The 10,602-nt window shown below is 53.4% G+C and overlaps 1 protein-coding gene across 1 annotated transcript; it reads left to right on the forward strand.

Moving 5' to 3' along the window:
• Positions 1-457: 457 nt before the first annotated feature.
• On the forward strand, positions 458-10,576 carry CCNT1 (cyclin T1). Its single transcript, XM_033083183.1, has 9 exons — positions 458-636; positions 1,695-1,776; positions 2,024-2,152; positions 2,940-3,000; positions 4,294-4,356; positions 4,968-5,013; positions 7,472-7,635; positions 7,958-8,028; positions 8,343-10,576. The coding sequence occupies exons 1-9, from the start codon at positions 464-466 to the stop codon at positions 9,714-9,716; spliced, it is 2,163 nt and encodes a 720-aa protein (XP_032939074.1). The 5' UTR covers positions 458-463; the 3' UTR covers positions 9,717-10,576.
• Positions 10,577-10,602: the final 26 nt, after the last annotated feature.

Below are 10,602 nucleotides of genomic sequence, written 5' to 3' on the forward strand. Positions count from 1 at the left end.
CTGATCTTGGAGGGGGTAGGGGAATCCCGCTGGCAAGGGGTGAGAGGGGAAACATACCGGGGTGGGATACACGCTGAGGTGAGGAGGGGGTCTCGGGGTGAAGGGACACACCGGTGTCCTGGGGCTCCCCGCGTGTTAGCGCGTAGAAGTGCCAGTAAGGGGGAGCTCAGAAGGCAGTGGTGGAGCCACAGGGACCGCTCCGAGGTGTGGGGGTCTTGAAATCCGAGCCCCCTCACGGCGTGAGGGAAAGCGCGGGCGGGGCCTCCTCGGGCGTGCCGTGGCCTGGCCGTGAGGGGAGGGGGCGTGGCCTCGCTCAGTCCCCGCCCCCTCAACGGTCCCTCCCTGCTTTGGAACGCTCGCGCCTCCAACGGCTCCCCCCGCGCCCGCCCACCCGACGCTTGACGTCATCGCGCCGCCGCGCTGCGTGCGCACGCCGCGTCCCCCGCGCGGGCGCAGAGCCGCCATGGAGGCCTCGGCGGGCGGCGGCGGCGCCGGGCCTGGGCGCCGCTGGTACTTCAGCCGCGAGCAGCTGGAGCGGAGCCCATCTCGTCGTGCCGGCCTCGACCCCGACAAGGAGCTCTCGTACCGACAGCAGGCGGCCAACCTGCTGCAGGACATGGGGCAGCGCCTCAACGTGTATCCGGCCGCGCTAGGCCGCGCTAGGCCGCGGGTGGGAGTGGGGCGGAGCGGGCGGAGCGGGGAGGGGGGAGAGCCGGGAGCGGGTGAGGGGAGAGCCGGGAGCCGGTACGGGGAGTGCTGGGAACAACTGTGGGGAGAGCTGAGTCTTGTGGGGATCGAGGAGAGCCCGGCCCCGGAACGGGGAGATCAGGGCTGGAGTGTCGGGAAGGCCCGAGCCGGCTCTCGGAGCGGGGAAAGCCGAGGTCGTTTTTGGTTCTGGAAATCCCATTTCGGGCTCGGGGAAAGCTGTGCCGGCGTGTTGGAAAGGCTTGGGAATGCCTGGCCGGCTCGGGAGTGCGGAGAGCTGTGCCGGGGTGCTTGGAAGGGAGCGGCAGGCCCGTCCCGGGTGCGCCGTGCCCATTTTGGGATCGGGGAGATTTCGGGAGGGGGGAAGGCAGTGCTGGGATGGAGGGAAGGGAAGACTGGGAGGAGGGAAAGCCGAGCCCCTTTCGAGATCGCGGAAATCCCGTTTCTCGAGCAGAGAAAGCCGTGCTGGTGTGCCGGGAAGGCCCGGCCTAGGAGTGGGGAGAGCCGAGCGCATTTTGGGATTGAGGAAATCCGGTTGGAGGTGTGGAAAAAGCTGTACTGGGGTGTTGTGAAGACTCGGTAAGGCTCGGCCCACGAGTGCGTGGGAAAGCCAAACCTGCCTTAGGACCAAGGAGATTCCAAAAAGGATTCCATGACCTGGGAGAGCTGTACCAGGTTGTCAGAAAGGACCATCCAGAGAGCAGGAAGAGCTGAGCCTTTTTGGGGTCGAGGTGACCCCACTTTGGGAGCAGGGAGAGCTCTCCTGGGTGTCAGGAAGGCTCGGCTTGGGCATGGGGAGCTCTGAGCCTGTTCTGGGATTGAGGAGAGTTTCAGGAGTGGGGAGAGCTGTGCTGGGATGCAGGAAAGGCCTACCCTGGGAATAAGGAGAGCCTGTCCTCTCCTAGTGCTGTTGGCATGTGGGGTCTGTTCCAGTGGTCCCCCAGAGCCTGCCTGGGGGTTTCTGTGCTTTCCCTTAACCCTGTTCCCAGCTCCCAACTCACCATCAACACAGCCATTGTGTACATGCATCGCTTCTACATGGTGCAGTCCTTCACCCAGTTCCACAGGAATGTAAGTGCTGGGCTCTGGTGGGGCAGGGATGGTGGGACCCCCCAAATCCACTCCTGCTGGTGCCTGGGCTGGGGACTCACTTTGGGAGGAGCTTTGGGAAGGGAGAGGGACCCTTTTCTCTCTTCTGGTGGTGGCCAGATTTGAACAGCCTTTGTTTCCTGAAGGAATATTGAGAATCCACCTGATTTGTTTGCTTTAATCCTGAATTTAGTGGCTTTTTAAGTAAACAGAGCTTTTTCCTTCACAGTCAGTGGTGCCAGCAGCACTTTTCCTGGCAGCCAAGGTGGAGGAGCAGCCTCGGAAGCTGGAGCACGTCATCAAGGTGGCACATGCCTGTCTGCACCCCCAGGAGCCTCTGCTGGACACCAAGAGTGAGGTAAGTGTGGGGATGGAGCCTTGGGAAGTGCTGTGAGTGCTGGAGGAGCGGGAATGGCATCTGGAATTGTGCGGCTCCGGTGGCTCCTCAACCCTCCCGAGGTGCTCAGGGGCAGCTTCTCAATCCAGCCTCTCCTGCTGCAGAGAGATTTGGGCTTCCCCTCTCTGTGCAAAGCCTTTTCTCCTCTGCTGCACACCTGGATCCAGGTGTGCTGTGTGCCAGTGTCCCTGGAGTGCTGCTGAGGAGGGTGTGGAGCAGAGGAGCTGCACTGTGGGAGCAGTTTGTCTTGGCACCTGTCTCAGTGGGTTAAAAACATTGCTGATCCCTCATCTCTCCAGACAGCCCCTTTTACCTGGAGCTGAGCAATGAGTACTGCTGGAAGGGACAGCTTTTTCCAGGGAAACTCACAGAAAATTTTTTTAAAAAGGCAGGAAAAGCAGCTGATTCCTGCACTGCTCATGTGCCACCCAAGGAGTGTGGGGAACCAGCACCCAGTGCCCCCTCAAACACTCTGATCCCTCTTTCTTGGAATCTCCAGATGGTTTGGGTTGGAAGGACACTAAATTCCATCCCATTCCACCCACCTGCTTTGGGCAGGGACATTTTGCAGTAGCCCAGCTTGCTCTGAGCTCCATCCAGCCTGGCTTTGAACACTTCCAGGGAATCTGTGCCAGTCCCCCCGTGCAGGGAGGTTCCCATTTTTGCCCCGGACTGAAGGGTGTTAGGAATGTGCAGGCTTGATCCGAGTGCCTCTCCGTGAGTAACCTGCCTGTCCTCTCAACCCCAGGCTTACCTGCAACAAGCCCAAGACCTGGTCATTCTAGAGAGCATAATCCTACAGACCCTGGGTAAGTTCCTCGAAGCGGCCGGACTGCCACACGAATCCCAGAGCCAGGAGAATTCCACAGGCTGGAGAGCCTCACCCCTTCCAGAGTCCACACAACAAACCCTGTTTTTCAGCCAGACTCCTGTTTTAACATCAATTTTTCAGGTGTAACTTGAGCCAGGCTCAATGCTGAGAGATTTAAGTGTGGTTTGTCTCTTTGTTTTTTGTTTTTGTTTTTTTCTTTCCTAAAAAAACCAGCAGGATTTGTGCTGCTTGGACACCGGCCCTTGTCTTGGGTTGTGCTTTCCTCAATCGTAGAATCATGGAATTCATGGTTTAGATTTGAAGGGACCTTAAAGACCATCCAGTTCCAGACCATAATGCTCCAGTTCTGTTGCAGGAAGCAGTTTTTACTGAGAGATGTCTTAAAAATTGGGTTAAAAGTGAATATTTTGATCAAATAATTAAATGGTGGGAAAAAATCCCCGTAACTCAACAAGCCAGGATCAGTTGCTGGGTGTTTTTGGAAGTAGGATTCTCCACCTAGGGCTGTTGCTGGTGGAGCTGGTGCCCTGTTTCTTTATCAAATGTCTTGTTAAAAGTTGTGTTCACTAACAAATGTTCTGTTTCAGAGGCAGTTTGTAGGCAGATTTTCCCTCCAAGAAAGCAGGATTTGTTATTCCTGACTGGATTCAGAGCAGACACCCCGTGTCCCTCCTTCAGTAGGGGCAGAGATGTCATGGGTCACAAGCCTGTGGCTAAACCAAGCCCAGTTCTGCAACCTCTCAGTTCTCCAGAGGCCTTTTTAAACACCCCAGTTCTCCCAGAACATTCTGCAGATCTGCTGTGCACATGGACCAATTGGAATTCTTTTTTTCCCCTTTCAAACATAATTCCCAAACTGAGGAGGAAGCGGGAGCGAGGATTAAGCTCAGTTGTCCTCAATGCTTTAGGCCCATTCAAAGGGAAAACAATCTGCTTCCTCTCAGCTTTTTGGGTGAGAGAAATCCCTTGGAGCAGATGCCATTGTCTTCGCCTTCCTCCCAGCTGCTTCAAGAGGCTTTGTCCTGCTATTTTTAAAATCCTTAATAGTTGTTTTGTTTCCAGTGAGGCCTTTCAGAAGCTGGGAGGTCTGGCAGCACCAGAGACCTTCTGGGTTTGTAGCTGGAGAACTTGAGGCTTCTGGATACAGGAAAAAAGGGCTCCTCTATTCCTGCCTGGCTCCAAGCAGGGCTGTAGGAGGGAAGGGGTGCAGGAAATGTGGATCCAGGGCTGTGCTGCTGGTTCTGATGGTTCTTTGTCTGTGTCCTTCCAGGGTTTGAGATCACTATTGACCATCCTCACACCCATGTGGTGAAGTGCACCCAGCTTGTTCGAGGTGAGAGGGAGTTGGGAGGAAAATGTGGGGGAGTGTCCAGCTGGGATTGCTCAAGAGCTTCTCAGAACGCTGGAATGGGTGGGGTTGGGAGGGCAAGGACAACTTCCACTTGCCCAGGTTGTTCCAGCCTGGCTTTGGACACTTCTAGGGATGGGCAGCCACAGATTCTCTGGACAATCAGGGCCTCCCTACCCTCACAGGGATTAATTTCTTCCCATTATCCCATCTAAATCTCACCTTTCCAAGTGAAAAACCATTGCCCATTGTCCTGCCACTCCAGGTCCCATCCAGAGTCCCACTTCAGCTCTCTTGGAACCTGAAAGGTCACAATGGGGTCACCCCAGAGACTTTTCCAACCTGAACAATCCCAGTTCTCCCTTTTCCTCCCAGGAGAGCTGATCCATCCCTTTGATTCTCAAAACAGAGGCAGTTTTAGATGGTTCTGGCTTTTCTAACCACACAAAGCTCTCAGTGAACAGCAGTTCCCAAAATCCTTGTGGCTGTGGCCTGCTGGTCAATCTGTGGGTGGCCCATGGTGCTTGCACTAAAATAAGATAACATGAAAATATGCAAATAAACCCCTAATTTTTCTTATTTTTTTTTTCTTGCAGCCAGCAAGGACTTGGCACAAACTTCCTATTTCATGGCTACAAACAGGTTATTATTTTATTATTTTATAATTTTATAATTATTTTATAATTGATTGATGGTTTATCTGCTGCCTCTGGCCCCAGAAGCATCACTCAACCTGGGAGCAGCTGTGAATACCACAGGAAGAGCCTTAAGAAAGGGTTCCAGCCATTTTTCCTGCCAGCTGCTGAGTAAAATGAGCTGGAAAATAAGGCAGATGGGATACTCAGAAGCTTCACTGCTTATTTGATAGAAATTTAGTTGTGAAAGTTTAAAAAAAAGAAAAAGCCAAACCAAAAAAATGGAGGGGAAAATTAATTTATGATTTTTTTTTCCTTGCTTATTCCTGAGTGTTGAAGAGTTTTCACTCAACAAGGTGCTGTGGAAATTGTCCTTGAATATGGTTTGTACCTGCAAAAAAAGGCTGATTTGGGGCATAAATGAAGAAAAATCAACCCCAAGTTTTTTGTATGGGTTGTTTTGCTCCCGAGTTTTCCCTGGAAATTAGAATCAGTCCTGAGTTCTTCATTTGGGTTGTTTTGTCCCTAAATTTTCCCTTGAAAGGAAAATCAGCCCTGGATTCTGTCTCTGATTTGTTTTATCCCCAAATTTTCACTGCCAGCCTGATGCCAGCACTTTTGTTGGGATTATTTCTAAATTTAATTTCCTAGATTATGAGCTTCAGACAAACCATGGAGTTAATGTTTTGGCGCGGACAAAATTGTGGGCATGGAAAACAGTGAATTTTTGGGAAATTACAGTGGGAAAAGTGGTTCAGGTGCCAACAGAGGTGAAGCTGCAGGGCTGGAGATGCCTCCAAGCTCTGGCTGGGAATGTCTGGGCACGTGGTTTTTTTCCCTTTTCCACCTGGGAGGTGTTCCCTGCTCACCTTCACTGTTTGTTGAAGGTGTTTCGGGCTCCAAAGGGCGCCCTGTGGATTTCCGGCCTCAGGAATGTGGTGTTGGTGATGTTTGGGTAAACACAGCCCTGCAAACCTGTTTTATCCCTGCAGCAAGAATTTCAAAGCCATGGGATTAGGAGTTAAGGCTGTAATTGAGGGAAATCCAGACAGAAAGTGTGAAGAAGAGCCTCAGTTTTGCCTGAGAGTGCCAGTTCTGGGATGAACTGGATTTATCCTTGTGTTCCCTTTGGTTTTGTTCTCACATCGTTATGGGGCAGAGTTGAGGCTCTTTGTTATCCTTGAGTTTGTTCTGTCAAAGCTCTGAATTTCCTGGGTATGACTTCTTTGGATAAACCCAGTATCTGTGAAACTTGAGGATTTTTTGCTGTAGATGCCAAACTTCAAGGCTCTGAATTTTCTGGGTTTGACTTCTCTGGATAAACTCAGTATCTGTGAAACTTGAGGATTTTTTTGCTGTAGATGCCAAACTTCAGCCTCTCCACTTTTCACTGATGGAAAAATGTTGAAGAGGGTGCTGAGGAGATGGTGCCATGTGGGGGTTTGATTGCAGAATTCCCAAAAGGCAAATCCCACACTCAAGACTTGATTCTGTGTTTCCTTAAGCTCTGGTGTTCCTGCAGGATTCTCATAGTCCCTCAGTTCTCCCTGCCCCAGTGCTGCCCACACCTCCCAGTACTCATGGCCATGTGGAAAATCAGTTTATTCATGAAAATATTTGGTAGATCACCTGGCTCAGGTTCTCCTGAGTCACTCCAGCATAAAGTGTATTCCTAAAAATCCTTTAGGAAAGGATTCTTAGACCTTCCAGACCCTTCCTAAAGCTGAAAATGGCAGGTTTGCTCCTTGAATACCACCCAGGAGTTGTGCTTGGAAGCTTCTCCCCAGAACAGAGGTGGGGCTTGCAGGTGACCCCAGGACTGACTTTCATCCTTGGAGATCCCAGATTTCCTGTAGCAAACCAAGAATGAGCAGAGACGGAGGAAATCCCAACTTTGCTCCAGCAAAACAGGGAAGAGCAAAAAAACCTGACAAATTTCTCTTCAAGAGCAGAGGTGGGGCTGGTCCCCAGTGACTTTCCCCCTTGGAGGGGAATCCCAAATTTCCTGCATCAGCACAGGGATAAACAGGGAAATTGGTGGAGGAGATCCCAAGTTCCCTGTAGTAAAAGCAGGATGAGTTTCTTCTCAGAGCAGAGGCAGGCAGGTGACCTCAGCACTGCTTTTCCTCCTTTGGAAGAGATCCCAAATTTCCTGTAGCAAAACAGGGATGATTTTTTTTTCTGCAAAGCACAGGTGGGGCTGGCAGATCCCCTCTCAGAGAAGCTCCCAAATTACCTCTATAACAAAACACGATGGAGCAGAACCCATATTCCCTGTAGCAAAGCAGGCCTGAACAAGCGAAGCGGTCGCAGAGCCTCGCTGTGCTGGAGCAGGATGGAGCTGCCTGTGCCCAGGGGTCCTTCTGAGCAGGTCCAGAGGGCCTCATCCCCCCCATTTCCCGCGTGGATCTGCAGCTCAGGCGTGGGAGTTGATGGCTTTTTGTTTTCTCTCCCGGTGACGTCAGCCTGCACCTGACCACCTTCAGCCTGCAGTACACCCCGCCCGTTGTGGCCTGCGTCTGTATCCACCTGGCCTGTAAGTGGTCCAACTGGGAGATCCCAGTCTCCACGGACGGCAAGCACTGGTGGGAATACGTTGATGGCACTGTAACTCTGGAGCTCTTAGATGGTAAGTTTGGGAGCGAGGTTTTTTTTCCCCCCCTGCAAAAGGCTCTTAAATTATTTTGGCATTGTTGGTCCTGGGTCTGATGTTGCAACACCACTTCACGGGCTCCAGGAGTTCAGGGCTTGCTGAGGTTTTCCAGGGCAGCAGCAGCTTCTTTAGCACCACAGAGAAATGAGTTTGAATGGGTCAGTGTTTCCAGTTGTCAGAATTCCCCTCCTGGTGCAGCTCCATCCCACCAGTAACTCCATCTGTCAGATGAGGGGGTTGTCCTGATGGACTTGGGGCTGCTCTGACCCTCCCGCTTGGGTTTGTGTCTCCTCTGCAGAACTGACTCATGAATTCCTACAAATCCTTGAGAAAACTCCCAGCCGACTGAAACGGATCCGGAACTGGCGGGTAAGAACCTTGGACGTGGGCTGTGATTCCTTGAGGAATCCCAGTGCAGCACAGCAAGGGAGGGAGTTGTGTGTGGAGCTGGGACACTGCGTGGTGCTTGTGGTGCTCAAGTTCATCTGTTGTGAATTAACTTGTACAGAACTTTGGTTTTCCACTGTGTGGTGCTTGCAGGGGTTGGGAATTTTCCCACAAGGAGGGATGGGAAGCAAAGTGGATCTGTCTCTAAAGAAGACCTTGCACTGTCATGGTGAGCTGCTTGGATTAAACCAGCTCCAACACCCCAAGTAACCACCTGCTGATTTGTTTAATTCCAGGCCTCTCAAGCAGCCAGGAAATCCAAGACCGACGACCATGGCGATGACGAGAACCTGTCAGAGCAGACAATCCTCAACATGATCTCCAGGAACAACAGCTCGGACATGAACATCGCCGGGCTCATGAGCATGTCGACATCCTCCACTGCAGGAGCGGGGCCGGCCCTCCCAGCCTCGGCCGATTCCCCCGGGGAGCCGAGCACTGCGGATCCATCCCAGGCGGATCATTGGCATCCCCCGGCCAAGCTGGACATCCACAGGACTAGCGAGAGCGCGTCGGCCGCTGAGCACCCACAGCAGGATGGTGCTGCCTACCCCAAGCAGAGCACCAAGAATGCACCCTCAGCCAAGGTGTCCCTCAAGGAATACCGGGCCAAGCACGCCGAGGAACTGGCGGCACAGAAGCGGCAGCTGGAAAACATGGAAGCAAATGTGCGCTCCCAATACGCCTACGCTGCACAGAACCTCCTGGTGCAGCAGCAGCGGGAGAGGGAAGGGCAGCAGGACAGCAACCCCTCCCCAATCGTCCTGAAAATCCCCATCGCGGGGGAGAACCCCGAGCGCCCGCCCGGCGCCGACAAGGGTGACAAAGCTCTCAAGATGAGGATCCCGGCGGTGGGGGGAGGTGGGGAGAGGCCGATCCCCTCCAAGCAGGAGGAGATCAAGATGAGGATTAAGGTGCCGGGCCCCGGAGACAGACACAGCTCCGCAGATGAGAGCGGTGGGAAGAGCCGGGAATACAAAGAGAAGCACAAGGGCCACTCATCCAACCACCACCATCACCACCACAACCACCACTCGCACAAACACTTGCACGCCCAGCTCGGCGCCGGCCCCAGCACCGCGGCCAAGCGCCCGGGGGACTCCAAACACAGCGCCCAACCCGGTGCCACCACCACCCCCCACAAGGGCTACGGGCCTCTCGCCCCCACCCGCAAAAGACCCCTGCCCGAGGAGCCCCCGGCCGTGCCCCACGAGCACCAGCCCAAGGTGGGCAAAGTCTCCAAAGGCCCTGGAGTGCCGTTCCCATACGCTCACCTTCCCGGGACCGCCCATCTCCCTGGGCACAGCTCGGATTTATCCCAGCCCAGCAAAGCCCGGAGCGCTTACAAATCGGACAAGGGGCCTTCGGGGGCCAACGGGCACAACGTCAGCCAGGCCAGTGACTATCAGGACACAGTGAACATGCTGCACTCGCTGCTGAGCGCGCAGGGCATGCAGCCCACCCAGCCCCCCGCCTTCGAATTCCACTCGTACGATCTCCTGAACCCCCGGGCTTCCAGCGGCTCCAGAGCTGCCACCAACACGGACAAGCCCCGACCGCCCCCCCTGCCCTCGGAACCACCCCCCCCGCTGCCTCCCCTCCCTAAATAACCAACCCCCTTTTTACTACTGAGTCTGGAGCCCGAGCCCAAACCTGCAGGGCTTTTCTAAGGGCTTTTTGATCTCCACTGCCTCACGAAGAACTTATTTTATTATAATATAACTTTTATTATTGATATTTAGTTGTTAAAGCTGTGAAAGGATAAGGAACCCTTTCTCTATTCCTCCCTTTCCCCCATAGGCTCCCAGTTAGTGTTGGGCTTTGACCCCCCTCTGGGGAACATGGGGGATATTTAAAGTATGTCACAGAAAATTTAAGATGTTTTACAAATAATTTAAGCATTAACTTATATCTTAGTGGTTTGGTTCCTTTTAATTCTGAGGGGCTGTGGCAGAACCGTGGAGGGCTTTTGGGGGGAGGTTTCATTTGAGGCATCAATGTTGAGTTCTTGGGGGATGGAGGGATGTGGGGGGCTGAGGGAATCCCAGGTGATGGGAGCTTGTCCTCCTTCCCATGGGTTTTGTTTCCTTGCCCCTGCACCTGTTCTGGTTTGGGATCTGGTCTCCATCCCTTGCTCCCTTCCCGCAGATCTTGGGATTTCCACTGGAAACCCTTGGGGCACAGGGGGTCTCAGGGTGGGGGGGGCACATTCCTAGTGTGATGTGGGATGAGCAAGTGCCAGGCTGGTCCTGTAGGCACCATGCCCGGGGCAGCTCTTCAGGGAATCACATTGGCACGTGGCTGTTCCCAGCTGAGCTGCAAGCAGCTTCTCCTGGAACCTCAGCCCAGGGCCAAGGGACCTGCCAGGGTTTGGGTTGAATATTTAGGAAAGCCCTATTTCATTTCTTTTTAACTTGACTTTTCTGACCTTCAATAAATAGATGGTCTCTGGATGCTTTTGGGAAACTTGTTCCATGTCGAGCTTGATTTTAAGAA

Source organism: Catharus ustulatus, chromosome 31 (assembly GCF_009819885.2).
Source record: "Catharus ustulatus isolate bCatUst1 chromosome 31, bCatUst1.pri.v2, whole genome shotgun sequence".
NCBI lineage: Eukaryota > Metazoa > Chordata > Aves > Passeriformes > Turdidae > Catharus > Catharus ustulatus.

What these genes read in the sequence shown, in the direction of transcription:
- CCNT1 (XM_033083183.1), top strand. Translation starts at nt 464, where the DNA reads ATGGAGGCCTCGGCGGGCGGCGGCGGCGCCGGGCCTGGGCGCCGCTGG. An exon ending in CATAATCCTACAGACCCTGG is followed by an intron (nt 3,001 to 4,293) that starts GTAAGTTCCTCG and finishes GTGTCCTTCCAG; the next exon opens with GGTTTGAGATCACTATTGAC. An exon ending in AACGGATCCGGAACTGGCGG is followed by an intron (nt 8,029 to 8,342) that starts GTAAGAACCTTG and finishes GTTTAATTCCAG; the next exon opens with GCCTCTCAAGCAGCCAGGAA.